This window comes from Apteryx mantelli, chromosome 7 (genome assembly GCF_036417845.1).
Source record: "Apteryx mantelli isolate bAptMan1 chromosome 7, bAptMan1.hap1, whole genome shotgun sequence".
Lineage (NCBI taxonomy): Eukaryota > Metazoa > Chordata > Aves > Apterygiformes > Apterygidae > Apteryx > Apteryx mantelli.
The window spans coordinates 42,557,869-42,575,678 of NC_089984.1; the positions used below are offsets into that span (position 1 = coordinate 42,557,869).

Sequence of the window (17,810 nt, forward strand, 5' to 3'; positions counted from 1 at the left end):
TTCTTTCTGCCTAATTTGCTTGCAGAATCTAAGCTCTCTCAGGTTTTGTGCTTGTTATTTGTAGCATACATATTTAGCTTATTCTCATTTTATTTGCATTATATATGCTGTTTAGTAGCAGGTTTTCAGGGATAATTTGATTGCTCTGTGATCAATATGGAGGGCTCATTTGTTTGAGAAATGCCCTTGATCTAATTGAATTGAGAATTATTGCCAGTGCAATGTTAGTTAAATTCCAAATAGCTTTCCACAAATGATGCTATCAGCAAAGTTGGCTTTGTCTAATGATAAATATGAAGTTAAAGATATCTGAGAGGAAAACACTGAGGGAAGGTGTATGTATTTTAAAGGGGTACCTCGTTTATCTGAGTTTTGAAGTCAATGTCTTCTATGGGAGGAGTTCATATATGTTGTATGCTGATGCTTTGCAGACCATCGTCTTTAATGGACTGATTCAATAATTATTCTCTTTACGCTTGTAAAGGAGGTTATCCAGTATTTCCAAAAGTCTTGTCCATAAACTCATGCTTGGATATGTGATTGCAGCTGACCAGTTTTTCAAAGAATATGAAATCTGCAGGTCACCATTACATGTGTGAGGCTAAGTAACCCCTGACAGTCCAGCACCTAGGTGCCTTAGCAGGGACTCAGGAGCTGACTTAACATACCCGGTTAAGAAAATATTTGGTCAGAGCCAGTCTTTCATGGTTTTGGCCATAACACTTAGAAAAGTAGTGGCATGTTTTAAAAAGTTTTGCATTTAGTAAAATAAGAGTCTTATTTTATCTGGTTTCCATATTAGTCCGTTGACATGATTTTCTGACTCATACGTCGTTGTGCACTGTGTTGCATTGTAAATCAGAAATAAATTGTATATAGTTTTCAAGTCTGTTACTGAAAATGCGTGCTGCTTACTCTGAGCACCGTTTTCTTTCCGGGTGCATCTCCAGCAGCAGTGTCTTTTATAGACTCAAAGCTTTATTTAGGAATCCGGTGGTTTCCTCAAAAGAGATGGTATAGACTTTAACTGGACTGTGAATATGAAAGTCTTCATTGCCAAAAATGTTAATTCCTGTCTTCATGAGCGCGTAGGAAGCTTCCCCTGGTAGACGGGGGGTCTAAGCTGTCGATGGCTGGCTGACATCTTTCTGACGTTTTTATCCGTTCTGACTGCAAATGTACCCTTCCGACCAGGATCGGCTCCCCCGGGTCGCGTGCCCGAAGCTCCAGGGTCTGGCTGCTGCTCATAAATTTCTCAGCCGGTAGCAGATTAAAACTGATTGTTTTCCGAGTCGATGGAAACTATTATATGGTCAAGGGAAGGCGAGGGCGTGCGTGAGACAGGGACAGATTGTTAGGGCATCGCTTCCCCCAGAAGAGTTTGTGGTCCCTGGTCCCTTGCCCAGGCAGGGAGCCAGGAGGAACGAGGACATTTCTCAGACAGAAGGAAAAACATTTCTTTCCAGTAAGGACACAGGGAAACTCTTCCAGCAGGAACCCGAGGTTCCTGGCTCTGCCAGTAGACAAGCTTATCTTGCTCTTCGGTCAAGGATTAATAAAGCTACCCAATCTGGTAAAACCCTAGGTTTATCACTTTATCACTTCGGTAGTGACCAGACTGTGAAATATCCTGGCATCATCCAGAACCACTGTGTTTTGGGGTAGCAGCTTTGGATGTCATTTAAAGGCTTGTTACTTAAAATTGCACATTTTCACATGGTTTAGCAGAGTTGTTCGTATACCAGTCTGAGTATGCTGCTGTGCTTAATAATCAAGTATTTTGTCCAAGACCTTAACAAAAAAGTTTCTGTTTACCGAGGGCCCAAGTAAAGGAGAAAAACTCTCTCACGTAAATACGATCTAAAGTAGAAATTGCCACACCAGTATGCATATCGCCAATACGGCGCGCGCAATATGGTCCTAAACCTTTGCAAACGCACGGGCTGTTCCCGTAGCAGCGATCAAGGCAACGCGGCGGATTCGCAGCGTGCCGTGCCGTGGTCTAAAGCGCTCGTGCGCGGCTGGCGTCGCTGCAGCCTTCTGTCCGGCGACAGCCCTGGTGACCGTCCAGGCAGGCATCAGGAAGAGGCTGAGCAAGGAGACGCGGTTTAAAACGAGCCGTAAACGAGTGGAAACGGCAAAAGAGGCATCATGCTCCTAGGAGAACAAAAGGCAATGGCTGGTTTATCCCTGTTAAGCAGGGGAAGGATCTCGTGGAGCAGCACCGGCAAATGGTGCTTCGGAAGCGTGTCACTGCCGGAGGGCTCCGGCGCGGCGGTGGAAACGCGGTGATGGCTGCGGAGCCAAATGCTGCCGAAAACCCGGCTGCAAAGCGGATAAGCAAGTCTGCAGTGTCCTTGTTCCTGCTGAAACGGCTTTCGCTTTATCATGTGTATGGCTGAACTTTAGGGGAAACAAATGTCCAATCTCCATCAGAATTTTTTTTCGTATTTGTCTAATTAGCTGGTCAATCTGAGAGTACTCTTGTTCTGTTCTATAATGCATGAAGTGATTTAAAACCTATATTTTTAAATAGTCTGGGTTTCTGATTTGAATATTTTAAATAATGCTGGCTGTGTAATGGTCAATTGTAAGATACTTGCCTATTTAAACAGTTTCTTTTTGTTTTTTAGAATGATTTGTGTTCCCAAAGTGTGAAATATAGAAATAATGGAGAAGTAATGAAGCTGTTACTTCAGCATAGCTTTTAAGCTCTGTAGCGCTTCGGGGCTGAGGGCAATCAATACAGACCAAGAAATCAATATTCTATCATGATATAAAGTGTGGAATTATAAACTTCGCCAGTGCTTTCAAAAGATTTTTCCTGAAATACCGAGCTAATTAATCACGGGCTCTTGAGAGATTTTTCATTGTCACAAAAATTATATTTTAAGCTAATGGCGAGGAGCATTCCGTCTTCATAACGGCAAATTGTGAGCGGTTTTCATAAATCAGGTGGTTGCAGACTTAGCCCCCGTCTCTCGCGGTTGCATGAGAAGTGCCAAGCGTTTCGGAAAGCCGCTCGTGGGTAACGTGTTCTGCTCGAAATTCGTTTCTTCCAGCACCTGCCGCCGCCGCTCCCCAGCAAAACCCCCCCGCCGCCGCCTCCGAAGACCACTCGGAAGCAAACGTCTGTCGACTCCGGGATCGTCCAGTGACGGAGGAAGCCTTTTCCCAAAGACGGAGCTGCAACAATTCATCCCCCGAGTCCGTAACGTTTACCTCGTTCAGGCGTGCCGCGTCTAACCCTTCGTGCAAAGCCCCTAACCCGTTGAGCACCGCGTCTGCAGCAGCGCGGCGGGATCGCCGCCACGCTAACCCCGTCGGCGGGGAAATTCCCTCCCGCGCCCCGAAAGGAATCTCGGTTTCCGCCCGAGAGCGGGAGGCTTCCAGCTGACAGCACCCTCTTCCTAAAAGCCTTTCGTTACTGTTCCGAATAACTTAAAACATGCAGGTAGCCGTGGACGCAAGCGGGAGCTGAATGTTTTGTACCTAAAGCACCTAGGTAGCTGTGGAGTTTGAATATTTTGTACCTAATCTCGGTGCCTATAGGAATCAATGGCGATATTCACATTGAATTCAGTGCACGTTGGATTAGGCTTCGCAATAACGAGACGCTGCAGTAGGATCTCCTCGAATAACACTTACGCCCAGAGCTTAAAATCAGGCACAGCTTATTTGGGAAACGTTGTTTTTTTCTTGTTTTTTTTTTTAATTGTTCTGTCTTATAAATAAGCTGACTGTTGACGGGCTTTTCAAAAATTAGTCGTTAGTGATCAGTCATTTACCTATTCATGCATTTGGCTGTTCTTTGTGTTGGTCAGGTTTTAAACTAAGAAAACTTTAGCCACTGACAGGCACGAGCGTATAGGAAAAGCAACAAGGTGAGCGGAGAGAAGATCTGTGGTCATTCTAAGCCGAACGGTTGAATATAAGACCGGGAAGAGCTTTTTCTTTTTTTCCTTTTTTTTTTTTTTTAATCTGTAATATTTCTTGTGGATTAGGATGAACTGAATGGAATCATTTTGTCCTTGTGCCATCATTCTGTACAGAGTTTGTATATATGATGGTTTTTAGAATGTTTAATTTTTATGGTGCCTGCTTTTCATGTAATAATGATTTAATGTACCTGCAAATAATGCCTTACATATTTTTAATTTCTTAATTGCCGAAAGTGTAAAAAAATGCTAATTTTTTTTTCAGGTATTAGGCTCTGAAAAACATTGGACAATGATGGGGTGAGGTGTTGGGAGGGAGGAAGGAGACTAACTTTATAATCTAGCTTTTTTATTGTCATCACACTTGTTTTTTACTATCTACAATCTTTATACTCTTACGGTAGGTTGTTTTTAAATATACCACTGACTCAAAAAATAAAAGACTATTTTAAAACCTTGTCTAGGAAAATGCATTTCCTCGGTACTTTTCATGCTTGCAGAATTTCAGGGGCTACGGGACTCGATATAGAGATGCACATACACCCACGTTCTTTGTTTTGTTTTGTTTTCAGAACAATTTTGAAGGAGTCTGTGATCTTTCACAGCACTGGTATGCTTGTTCTTACCTATATGCAGCACTGAAATAAAATGCACATTTCAACACTATAAACGTACATTTTTGTACGCTGTTGGTGCTGAAGGTTGTGTTGAGATGCTGGTGAGTTTTTCTCATTTCCGTTCCGCTTATTTCTAAAGCACAGAGACAGATTTTCACAGGGGCCTTTAACTCAATGCTTGTGAATTGTATTTCTTATAGTGCTTGTTTTCACATGTCCTTAATAAATTCCTGTGCAAGCAAGTGTTATAATTTGGCCCGGCAAGACTCCTTGAACAAGAGCTGCACTTTTCAATTGCACTTTCAGAACCATAAACTCTGATACTCGTACACATCTATGTTTTACACGTATACAAGCCGCGACTGGGAACTGAAAATCAGACTCTCAGATTCCCTTTCAGACCCAAATTGTCACTGTTTTACAATCTAACAGCTTCTAGGCTATTACTCTTATAAAACCAAGCCAGAGCGAATCGTTACCCTCCTCAAAGTGTTGTAAAAACACACTTCAGCAAACCCAGAAGCTAATTCAGTTACAGTCTCTAAGCAGTGAGCAGCCCTGCTAAGGCCGTTATTCTTCCTTCGGTGTATTTGCTGCCTTTATACGCCGGTGACGTTATATCAGAATATCCAAATGCAGTATGAATTTCTTGTGACACTGCAGCTACGAAGCTCAGCTAATGTGGAAGAGCTCAATACAAGACAATACTGGAAAGGAAGGTGATTAATTTAACCAAGCTGATATTGCTCACACTTACTCTCTCACGCCCGCGTATTCCCAAGCACCAAGGCACCCGTGTCCACGTGCTTGTCCAGGGTTCCTTGCAGGCACATAGAGGATGAGAGATGCCTGCTGTGAAGTCCTCATCCCATCCTGAGTTATTCTGAGGTTGGTGACCAGGTGCTGGTTTTTGGATGTGCCCTTTGGGAGCTGACAGTGACTGTGATCTTTCATCTCACTGTTCAGTCCTCCTTCTGTGGGACTTCAACAGGCAACACTCTTGATTTATTTGTTGTCTATTGGCTCCTTATCTGATGTGGATCCAGTATGGTTCCAGTTCTGCTCTTTATCTTCCCGCCATCATCTCCTAATGGCCTCAGTCCATTCTTGGTGCTGTCTGTCCTTTATGGATTCCTCACCTGGCTGCCTTGAGTAGCTGCATGTGGATATGCTGGCACCACGATGACCTGCTGATCTAGGTGTCACTCCTTTGTCCTTGAGCCTCCGTGGCCACCCATCCCCATTCGTACTTCACTCAAGTCAACATTCCTGTTACAAATATCTGTAAATTTATTACCAAAATAGATATATCTGATGTGACACTTAGCAGACCCAGAATTTAATCTCTGAAGAGTCTTTCAGCTTTCTTTAAATTTGAAAGACCACACAATCAGAAGGCTGCTGAAAGAAAACCGTTGGGAAAGGTGATCTCTTCATGTCTTCCATAGCCAGCCTTGTCAAGGCCATTAGCAGTATCCATAGGGGCCAGTCTGTCACCATTTAAGACAAGTCCTGCTGTTCATAGATTAAACCACTCCAGATGTGATCTGCTCACACAGACGTGTCTGAAACAATACTCTGTCGAGCAGTTAGTTACCCTAAATTAGAGTCTCCCTTTATTTCTGGGAGCCAGATTTACATCACTGCAATACTTGGTCATCGCTTGAAATGTAAAGCTGAGAACAGCCGTGTCCAAAGCAGGTTGTTCGTTCCTCCAGGCCACAGGTCAACAGGAGTCATTAAAATCAGCAGGATTGTCACATGCTTGAGGACCGCGCGATCAGCCCGTTGGAGCATCCTGTTCCGATGGGAGCAATGCCACAAGGCTTTGTAACAGAAATTTTCCCAGCAAAAGAAATGTAATGGTGTCAGCTTTCCAAGTAGTATGAGAAAACAGATTTTGATGGCCTGTCGTTCCTGCTTCTTGAAATTTGGCTTATATTTACCTACTGAAAGTTAACTTACAGTTCTTATATAGAGAAAGGAGAATCTCATAATATTATTTCTCTGGGTCTTAGCGTGGGATTGAGAGGGGAATTTTTACCGGTGTACACTTCAGTTCTTGTTGGTCCCATGCAAAACCGCGAAAGGTTTGTTGGGGAGTTTTTTGTTTGTTTTTAATCAAATTTGTTTTCAACAGAAAGCTCCATGCAAAGGTCACATCTTAAGCCAGGTTTTGTAATTGACATTTATGATTACTGAAAACGTCTCCGATGAGAGCACAAATGCTGTGTGTAAAAATGTTTTTAAAATCTGCCTTGTCTTAGCCTGTGGGTTGTTCTTTGTAGTGCCTGCGTGGCGTGTGGCTCGGTGGTCTGCAGAGCCAGATCGCGGGAAAGTTCGCTCTAGGTAAGTGTGTGTCTGCGTTGTCGGAGTAGGACTGAAGATTCTTCTTCTTATTGAAGGTCACAGGTAAGGCATTGGAGCCAAGCTTGCGAATGAGTCAGGTTGTGGTGTATATCTGGGTTGTGTGTTTGTTATGTGCGTGTATACACACACACGCATGGATCTAAACACTCTTTTTTTCATGTAAGTCTTCTCATTCCATTGACTGGTGAAGTGTGCACCATCTTACTTCGCATTAGGCTTCTTTCCCCTTAATTGTTGTGACTTTTCTTTGGAATTCTTCCATGCAAGAAACTCGATACAGTGTTGATAGTAGCCGTCCCTGTGACGAATGCTCACAATAACCTATTTTTAGTCAATGTTCCTGTGGATAAACTAGTCATTCCTCAGATGCATATTTGACACAATCAGGTGAACTAAGCAAAACGTTTCTTATATAGACTACAGCTGGTTTGATATTTAAATGCAGACCAGATTTAGATAGTATATGGTATTATAGGTGTCATTCTTTTTTTATAACCTAATTATTGCCATTCTGTACTAGGCTTTGGAATAATTTTGGATGCCATGTTGAACAAAAAGTATTTCCTTTTCAAGCTGAAAGTGGAGGGAGGTCTAGCAGGAGCTGTTTTTCCAGATCTGGTATGTTAAGCGTGCGTCTGCGGTGTTTCGTGGACCTGCTGTTAATCCTGTCTACCTGTCAAAAACGCACGCAGCTGAGAAGCAGGCTGCCCTCTCTGCCGCTGCCGCTCTTCAGCCGTTGCTGGAAACGTCGCGCTTTGCCGTGTTCCGGTTCTCAGCGCTTCCCATCACGAGCCTCTCGTTTAAGTTATTTGCATTCTCTTGTAAAAAAAAAAAAATCATTCTGTTGCTTTTTTTTTAAGTAAATGCAGAACACCTTTCTGGTGGTTTGCTTGTTCTTAGTGTTTCCTTTGAGCCTCGGCATTGATAAATTATCTGCATTTTGCTCGATGTATTGAAACTCAGTGAAAGGTGCTCACGTTAATTTTGCGCTCTGTGTCTTCACCTTACCTTGTGCCCAAGCAGTAAATTCTGGTGCGTGTAGAATATGCCCGTGCAAGAAAGGCCGTGCGTGTGCGTGTGCGTGTGCGAACCCTGAAATGCTTAAATTGTTTTCCTTTATCTTCAGCTCTCAGTGTTAATACAGTAATAAGAACTGTGAGGTCCAGTTGCTCTGACATTTCAATTTCCTTTCATTCTACTTTTGTACTTTTCATGGGTTTAAACTGAATTTTGGGCTTGCAGTTGCCATCTTCCTGGTGATGCAGAAATGTGTGGCTAGGTATAAATACTTTGTTATTGAATGGGAATTAACCAGCTGTTATGCAGTGAGGCTATTGATAGGGTTTTTACTTTCCCCTGGTTTTGTCATATGTGTTCTGTAGACATGAATAATTACTGCAAATGAGGTTTCTCTATCAAATGACAGAGATCTAAATTTTTAATTTCTAATGTGTGTGGTATTCTAGCACTTTAATTCAAAGATGCAGAATTAAATAACTCATTTCACATCTAACTGAGCTGGCTTTGAACCAGTGAGCTTTGCAGATACTCGCTGACCCCATTGCAAGATTAAGGCTGACCAGTGAGTACACTCAATCTCTTCTTGCATTTTGCCAAGAAGTTTCTGTTCCTTCATGCTGTCTTGTTACCGTTACGTACCGATGCCTGGTTTTCAGAATCCAGGTTAACTGGCTAAGATTCATTGCTATCCCAACTCCCTACCTGCCATCCTGAACTTACGGAGATTTTACGGGCGGTGAAATGTTGCTATTTTGGGTGGAATCCATATGGTTTGGGCCTGCTATTCCATTCACTCAGCTTCTCAATGCACAGTTTGGCACTTAAGCTATCAAACTTCTGTGTTTGCAGCCCAAACTCTCTTGCAGAGCTAAGGAACTAAATGGGGTAACATTGAGCATAGCATATCAGTGCTACAGGTTCAGCAGTGAAACTCCACTTTCTTCACTGACAGCTTATTATTTGCCTTCTATATTATTAATGAAGCTTCCTCTGAGCTGGAGCTCAAGACCGATTTCAGTAAATGACCTATACAGCACATTCTCCAAGTCTTCAGCCTCCTTAATAGACACTTCCATTTCCATACGTACAAATGCAATCAGTACTAATACAGCGGCAGGCAAATATATAGGTGACATTTAAAAATTACTTTTAACTATAAGAGCAGACAGTTTCATGGTCTTCACAAGACATTTAACATCTGGTGTAGCATGTGAATTCATTGCGCTGTTTTTGCTGGTAGTCACTGGGGGAGCTACCAGTTTCATCTTCGGAGTCAGATGAAAACTAAACTCTTTGGAAATGTTGATAGCTGAACTTCAGAGAAACCCCCTCAGACTTAAGCTTTTATTTTTCGTCATGAGAGAGATGTTCTCGGGGGAAGGTAGAAGGAGGAAGAGCCGCTGGTGAATTTTTGCCAGCAAACCTCCCCACCCTTGCCCAACTCTCTTGTGTTTGCTAGCGCATTGCCCCTTTTCTCCCTTAAAGTAGGAGAAACCCAAATTCTGCTTGCATCTTATTTGTCAAATGGTTCCTAACAAACTCCCATGGAAAGCATATGTTTTTAAAAGGCTTTTGGGGCCTGGGCACCAAGGTTCCCGTGTGCTACCTTGAGCTCTACCATATCACAGCAGAGATATCTTCATTATGGGCAATGGCCCATTACTCGCCTCCGTGTCCTTTGGGTGTCTTGCATAGCGTCCCATAAAAAAGCTTTCGGCCCCTGATTGTAGTCGTAATTATATGACCAAGACTGAGCATTATCGGTCTCTTATGCGTTGCTAGACCGGGAGGTCTAGATGCTTAACCAGTGCTTGAAAAGATGCTCGTTTTGCTCCTATCCAAAGCTGTGGCCCGTTGCCAGTTTTCATCAGAGAGGAATATATAGTGTCATCAGCATCCGAGTGATTCCTTCACGAAGGGAGAGAGGAGACAAAATCAAATGCGACACTGTTTTCCGACAGATACGGCAGGTTTTTGTGTGCTCCGGGTGTTGGCAGTTCTTCCAAGTTTTATATTTCTTCTCAGAGGCCTTATTTTCTAATGACGGTGCTTATATTCACTCAGCGCTGTAATCACAATTTAAATTGTTTCCTTCTCCATCATCCCAACGACCATTGACAGAGCATTGTATCGCTGGTGTAGAACCGAGTAAATTGAACTACAGAAAATGTCTCGACTGAAAAATACTCGGTGGAATATGAAGCAGCCTATGGAAATTACTAGGTATCCAAGCACCATTTTAAAACTGTTTGACGTGCATGCTGTGCTGAGTCAAAAACTGCTAATGTGGAAGCGTAACGATTTGTGAGGTAAAGAAATCCCACCAGTGTCAGTCCATGCAAAATGCTTTTTAGATTAGCATAAATTATGCAATTTAAAATTAACGTTTGTTTTAACATTATGGATACTGGTTTGGGAAGTGAGTTCTTGTCGAAAGAGAAGAAGTCGCTGCAGAATACAGAAAGTTCATTTAAGCTGTAATTATTGTTTCTTAGAAAATTATACATTTTTTCCTGAATTTTGATCGCATGCGCTCAAAATCTATCAGAGGAAAATCAAAAGAAATCAAGCATAAATGCAGAAATTTCAAATAAAAAATGGTCTTTTTTTCAAAAGAGGAGTTGGTTATCTCCTCCAGACTAGCGTTCCAGGAGCATTCCTGTCCTGATATATTTTTATACTCAGGCTGAGATTTGTCTGCCAATATTGTCTTGGTGTACTTGGTTGTGAACTTCTTTCCGTGAATTTATTACTGGGTAGAGCTGGCAAATTTATTTGTTGTTCTCCTATGTAGCATGTTATTGTTAACTTGATTGTCAGAAGAAAGTAATAGAAAAAAAGTAGAAATGAAAGTTTCTTAAGGAAGAGGTCCGTTTGTGTCTTCCACTAGTGACCTCCTGGTCCGTGGAGAGACGAGTCGAGGTCTGGGGAGGGTTATTCAGTGCTTTTGTGCCAGAACTTCTGTCTGTGTCAAGCGTAGTGTCTAAAACAGGCAGTCAAAAAACATTAGTAAATGTAATAGGAAAATAACCTGCTGGGAGAGACAAAACACAGCTGAATCTCTCATCAAAAGCCGCAAGAGAGAAAATAGTGCTCCTTCTTGCAACGCCTGGTCCACGGAGGCTCCCGAAATCGTGGCGGAAAGCCAGCTGCTTCGGAAAAACTGATTTCGTCTCTCCCGTTGGGCGTTGTCTGGGGATGTTGTGTTTGCTTAAGGTAAATAGCGGAAAACGTGCCTTAAAATAGGCCAGTTCTCTTAAAAACCTGGAAAATCTGAAGTTCTGTTTTATTTGATGGCAAATACAGTATTGATCTCAGGTTTCGTACCACCTGTGTAGTTTAAAAGCAAAAGAGAAGACGGAGGGCTAAATCCTCTCCTAAGTTGCAGCTCAACTGTGCCAAATCCGCTGAAATCACTCTTCACAGGTATCGCTTTCGGCAAAATGTAGAGTCTTTTCCCCAATATTTAATCAGTGTAAATGAGTCCATTAAGCTGTATAATAACTTCTTCAGGATAACACTGAGTTTCTGCCCGTAGCGCTTGCACACATCATTTCTATATTGCATTCTTGTTTTTCCTAGTGCGGCTGTAAGACTTCTGCCAACGGGGATGCGGCAGCTTTTCTAAAGCGCTGATAGCAGTAAGGAGAACTCTTGCCAGAAAGGCTTAGTTTGTTCCTCCTGTACTATGTCAAAAACAGTGTTATAAAAAGATTTCCTTTTTTTAAATGAATGACCGATCGGTACGTGTTCAATTTGCCCCAAGTAGTCTGTAACTAATCTTCATTCAAGAGTTGTTCAGACAAAGTTACTGTTCGTCTCAGTGGATTATACAAAATGCTGTCTAAGAACTGACGTTGGATTTTGTTTAACTTGAAGGACTATGGTCTAAGAAATTAATCTCATGTACAAGTTGCAAGGAAGTATAAAACAATACTAAAGTTAGGTTTAAAGTCGACTTGGAATGATGATTAGTCTTGATTCTTGAGGATTAGTCTTGATTCTTGAGGATTAGCATCCTTCCTTGGTAAGACTGTGGTTTAACTGCAAAATAGCTTTGCTGGACCTGCCTTGCAGTGGGGTGTGCTTTACTCCAAGGAAAATCTGGGACTGCTTCAGTGTCCACTTGCAACTCGAGTCGAATAGGCACTAAAAGATTCTGCGTTTTATTTTATTAGTCTGCGGTGCTTAAATGCTTCCAGCTCCGTTTTAGGAAATTGAAAAACTCGCCCGCACGCTCGCGTGCTCTCGCACCAAAGGCCGCGTCAGCCGTGGAGGATTACGGAGCCTGCGGCTCCTGCTCTGCTGTAACCTTGCTCCCGGGTCCGAGCTGGCGGTTCAGGGGATGAGACGCGCAGGTGATTTTTGGCAAACAGGCCCATTATGGCAAAATATTTCCTTCCAGTAGTTGCTAAGGCTTTGCAACGAAATCAAGGCAGCGCTAAAACAAACCCAAACGGGGGCAATGCAAATGCGAATAAACCCAGCGTGACTGCCAGACCTGCAGGGATAAATCCAAGCTCTCCGAAGCCGGGGGAAACGCGGAATGCCGCGTGGGCGCTGCGGTGGCGGCAGGGCCGCAGCAGCCTGGGGCCGGGACCTCCGCAGATCGCCGAGTTACTCGTTCAGGCTGCGGCAGGGGTTTTTTTGGGCATTTCCCAGGGATGTCTGCTTTTCCTGGGGGCACCGTAGTACCAAAAAATATATATATTTTTTATTTTTTCTCTGCGCGGAACTTAGTTTTCTCCCGTGTTTGTTGTTTCTGGCTGACAACCAACATCAGCCCATGGTGCAACCTAATTGGAAGTGACCAGTGACCGCAAAGCCCTGCGCGGCGGGGAGAGCCTTTTTCTTTTCTTAAATATGGTTGCATTTAAGGTGATGTCCTCTTTTTTTTCCCCCCCTTTCTCCCGCCCTCCCTCTCCCCCTTCTTTTGCACGGCCCCAACGCGTCTGCAGGACGCACCGCAGCTACGAGCCCAGGCGGGCGGGCGACGAGCGGTGGCTCGCGGGAGGGATGTCCGCCCTCGCCCCGTGGTTCGGGACGCCGGCTCCGATCATGGGTGCTTCGGCAGCTCTTCCGTCTCCGTTTCGTTAAACCGCACGTTGCACGGGCTCTTTGTTAAACTGCCCACGTGACAAGCCCTGTTGCAAGCTGATGTAGTTATTCGTTAACTATCTGCTCTTTAAAACAGAAGATTGCATTTCTGCCAGTGTAACAGCCGTGAAAATAAGAGATCCCTGCGCCTGGTGCGTTCTGCTTGCACGAGAAGAAAAGTCAAGGGGAAGAGCGCCGAGCGCTTGCCTGTCTTGGCAGAGAACTTGCCTGTGGTTGAACTGTAAAATAAATGTTGCTCGCGTTTCTCTCTGCTCTCCTAAAAAGAAGCGATGGAGCGGAGGAAGGCACCTTCAGGCGAGAGCAGAGCTAGCGGCAAAGCGAGCGGAGCGCGTGCTCGCCGCCTGCTCTGGGGGAGAGGACGCGAGCGTTCGGCGGCTCCCGGGAACGGCTCGGGACGCCCACGTCGTCTGCCAGGGAGCCAGCTGGTGACTAAAGAGGGTACCAAAAAGTCACCGGCAAGTGGGTCGCTCTCTCCTGACCCCTGGATTTACTTTCAGATGGGGAAGGCAAAACTGTAATGTATTTTAGGTTAAAATTTCCTTTATCCATGTCGGGAGGAACTTTGACAATTCCATGGGCTTTACATGATATGCAATATTTTAAATATATCCCTGAGGTTCTTTCCCACTTTCTCCCTCTCCCCGTAGTCTCCCACTGCTGCCTGTGATCCAGGGAGCCCAGCGCGGGAAGAGCCCAGCACGGGAAGAGCCCCGCTGCATAACCTTGGCTCCGGCTGGGAAAGAGCTTGGAGGAGCTGCTCACAGACCAGAGAAGCAAAACTGCAGGCAGAGGAAGGGCTTTTTGATACAGGATCGTTAGTAGCTAAAGGATTCAAGAAGAAAAACGCTCGCGTGGAAAGGTATAAAATCCTAAGCGCGTGAGAAAAGCGGGTCCGGCAGCTGCCAGCCGGGGTGATGGGACCTCGTGTGAGCACCTGAGTTAGGTCCTGCCCACGCGCCATGGTCGGCGCTGGAAAGTCAACGTTTAAAATGAAGCCCTCGGCCAGGGGCGCACGCGCTGTCAAGGGGTTTCTTTTTATTCAGGATTAGAAATACTGCAATTGCAGCTCCCCTATAAACAGCTGTGTTTAGTATCGGCCGTTATCTCTAAATGGGAGGGAGGAAAGCAAGCTCTAGGATTACAGATATTCTCGTTAGGAAGCACCACTAATGAGGTCTGGCTTTTCTATGTGCTATACAAGCCATCACTCGAGTTTTCTAAATAATGCTCCCCTAAAAACTGATGCTTTCATTTCTCCTTGCTGCTCGGGTTCCTAAATTTTTATTTAGAAGTATAAATACATGCCTTGATCTTTAAAGTGTCAATCAATGCAGAACTTTCAAGTTACCATTGGAAAATTCATGTGTTTCTCCGATAATGGAAAAAAAATAGTTTGCTTCATAGCTGCTACTTCCACAGCTCAAAGCTTAGGCAAAGTAAGCTGGTTCTTGCACATAACGTTAGAGGAAGAGCTAATGGGAAGGAAAAAAATCCCCCAGCAGCATAAATTCTAGGTGACTCTCAGCAAGAGCACACGGAAATTAGCTCTCGGTATTTGCTCAAACATGTCTTTAATAACGGTGCTACAACTTAAGCATTTAGTCTAAAATCTAAAAGGCGTCTGTGTAAATGAGAGGTAAACTTTTAATCTGAAATTGGTATTGGCAGCTGAGTGTTACATTATTTGCCTGTTGGATTAATATCGAAGATTACATTCTTCTGATAATATGCTAGTATTTTTTTTAATTTTATCTAAACTAGTCCACCAAATTAAACGGCTACAACTACAGTATTTAGAGTTTGATAATGCCATCTGTATCTATAATTTTTATATTACAGAGATAAAGATAACAGTATATAAATAGTCCTATTTCAGTTCTCTGGTGAACACGTTAGATATCTTACTACTTAAACCTACGTCTTACATCATGTCATTCTGCGTCACACATCAGTCTGGTCCTCCAACCTCCCCTTAGCATGCTGGATGCAGAAGGTGCTGCCTAGACGGTGTGCGTGTTGAGATCTTGGCCTCGTTGAAGTCAGTGAGGGTCTTTCATTAAGTTGTTATTCCTAAAGTTGTGGTTTGCCTCCTTTTTTTTTTTTTTTAATGCCTGTAAGGCTCTTTAAATCTTTGCTATCTTGTTCACAAACTGAAAGGATTTACAGAAAGCGCAGTCTGCGCTTTTTGCGGTCTGAAAACCGGCATTAAGAGAGCTGCAGCACGTTCACCCCTTTGGAAACCGAGTCGTTTCCCTGGTTAAGTATCTTCACCCAGGTTTCGCGCAGCGGTGTATCATCACTTTCCCCAGTTTCTCGGTGGGCCGGCGATGGGCTGCCGGACGCGAGCCGGGAGGGCGGCGCGGGAGCCCGGCCGCGGTTCCCCCATGCGGCGCGGCGGGTGCCAGCGGCGCTCGTGCGGCCGAGCCATCGATGACTTTTTGAGCCGTTGGAGCTGCCGTTTCACCTAGGCTTATCCCCCACCACTTGAGGAGCAGAATTACTGGGATCGTGCGCGAAAATGGCACTTTGAGTCTCTGCAGCTCCTCATGCCACTGTTTGCCCTCGGTACGGTCGCTAGCTTCTATGGCTTTTTGTGACTTTTCCTGTCTCTTTTGGACTGAGTCAAGGCTTTTAGTTATATCCTCCTTTTAAATTCCGAATGCAGAAATTCTCTACATCTGCCTCTCTGCAGTACGGAGAGGTTGGCAATGGGGTAACATATGTATAGCGCAGATTTAAGAGTGTTTTCACTTAAACGGATTTGATTTTATCATTCTAGATGACCTCCACTTCCCAACACATTGCTCTTATCAGGAGCACAGTAGCTGTCAAGAAAAATGGGATTCAACCATTCTGACAAACTTAAGGGGAAAACTCAGGCTTTTGAATATTTTGTTCTCTACTCTAAACATTATACCATTTTTTCCGTTCCTCCTTTATTTAAGGACAAATATTTGTTCAACACTGTCCTGATAAAAGTGCGATGCCAACCTCATGTTAAAATTCAGAACCTGAAGGGGATCAATTTTACAGTTTCTCTTTTAACTTTAGACTTGTCAGGCTCTGTTATTCTCAATGCAATCTGACAGTTGTGGGTTAAAAAGACATCAATTACCTTTCGAAATTGCCCTCTCTGCTATAGGATTAGCTGCGTTTCTGCTGACATTGAAAGTTCACTGTGCATACTAGATATTTTTTGGAGGAGGGCGAGGGGGGAGCCTCCAAGTGCTGCATATCACCATTTTATTGCCCTTCACTAGGTGCCTTAGCTACCGCATGGCGCTTCCCCGGAACCGTATCATCTTGCTCCTTCTTGACCACGCTAGGCAGTCATTTTAGTTATTAAGAACAACCAGTCTCTGTAGGTTTGTTGTTATCGTTTCACTACTCTTGTAATTTGTACAGCCTGTAAATTTGCTATTTTGCTGTTGCATTTATTCTACTAACCATGCAAATATTGAATCAGTAGCAAAGTCTGGCACTCCTGAATGAACGGGGGCAGTTTTGTTGTGTGCTGTGCAGGAAATGGCTTTCCTATGGCGCAAATGTTTGTCCAGGCGTCAAAATTTTCTCTTCCGCATTAGAATGGGACCAAGGCTCTTGCAAGTGTGTTTGTTTGCTTTTGGGTTTTGCCAAAATAGGAGAGCGTGGAGGAACAGCGGAAAGGGCTTCTCCAGAGGACGGTTCACACCTTGACACTCAAAATTGCCTTCTGGAGGAACCGTCCTCTAATGCAGCTCTTGTGCCTAGAAGTGCTTTATTAATAAATACCCCTATGCTTCTACGGGAGTTTAGGAGGATAAGAGAGGCGAGACTTCAAATTTGGTTTCTAACAAGGACTAGTTCCAGAGATCAGTGTGTATAACGTGATACCAAGTGGAGCAGCTCACCAGAAGCGACTGACACACGCATGTATAGGAATAGCCAGCTGTGGGCATCCTCGTGAATTGAACTGTTGTTAATCTGGAGTTTTCCAAAACATCCTCTTTTCCTGCAGAAATGCTCTCGGGACGTGCACTGTGCAGAAAACGTGTTTATCCAAAGCATTCTGAATCCATCAGATTTGGTGCCGGTGCGTTGTTCAGCCGTGGGGAGCGCGGGCAGGAGTTCAGACGTGACCATGCAGCACCTGTTCGTCATCGGTGGGGTCTGCTGTGTCCATGCAGCGCGTGAGCACTAGGTCTGACATGTCCTGGGCGCCTGGGATTCACCACGTACAACACGTGTTGTCTGCTTTGCAAAAGCATAAGCTCAAAACCACGGGCAGAAATAAGTGAGATGCTGAGATTCAAGTCCTTTGTCCAAAGCAGATTGATGACAGCTATTTTGGTATCTTCTCGCCCTCTCTCTCTGATTTTATTGACAGCTCTTGCCAGAAGACAGGATGTGCTAGGAAAGGTCACCTTAGAAAAAGGGGACAAGTATGTTCTTTGATCTTAAACATCTGGTTTTGACGTTTTGAGTGACTGGGTTGGATGGTTCTTTGGTCTGAACTCGAGCCATAACTTCTCACGTTCACACGTTCCATTTGTTCCGTGACTGTGTTTGACCTGTATCGAACATATTCAACTGCTACATCCTCCCCTCTCTTTTCCACATTTAGTAAGGCTTTTGTGCATATTTTCAGTGACAGTAGATGAATTGATACTAGAAATGTTGCAATTTAATTTCTAACTAGAAAACAGAGAATGTGACTGCAAAGCAAATATAGTGACCCAACAACAGAGCTGTCCTAGATTCTCACATC

The 17,810-nt window shown here is 44.0% G+C and overlaps 1 protein-coding gene across 1 annotated transcript in view; it reads left to right on the forward strand.

Moving 5' to 3' along the window:
• The window catches only part of DOCK1 (dedicator of cytokinesis 1), a 310,679-nt gene extending 306,283 nt beyond the window's left edge, over nt 1-4,396 (forward strand). The window contains exon 52 of the mRNA XM_067300378.1: nt 3,063-4,396. Coding sequence (XP_067156479.1) covers nt 3,063-3,158 — 96 coding nt within the window. The 3' untranslated portion in view covers nt 3,159-4,396. The remainder of the gene's footprint in view (nt 1-3,062) is intronic.
• Nucleotides 4,397-17,810: the final 13,414 nt, after the last annotated feature.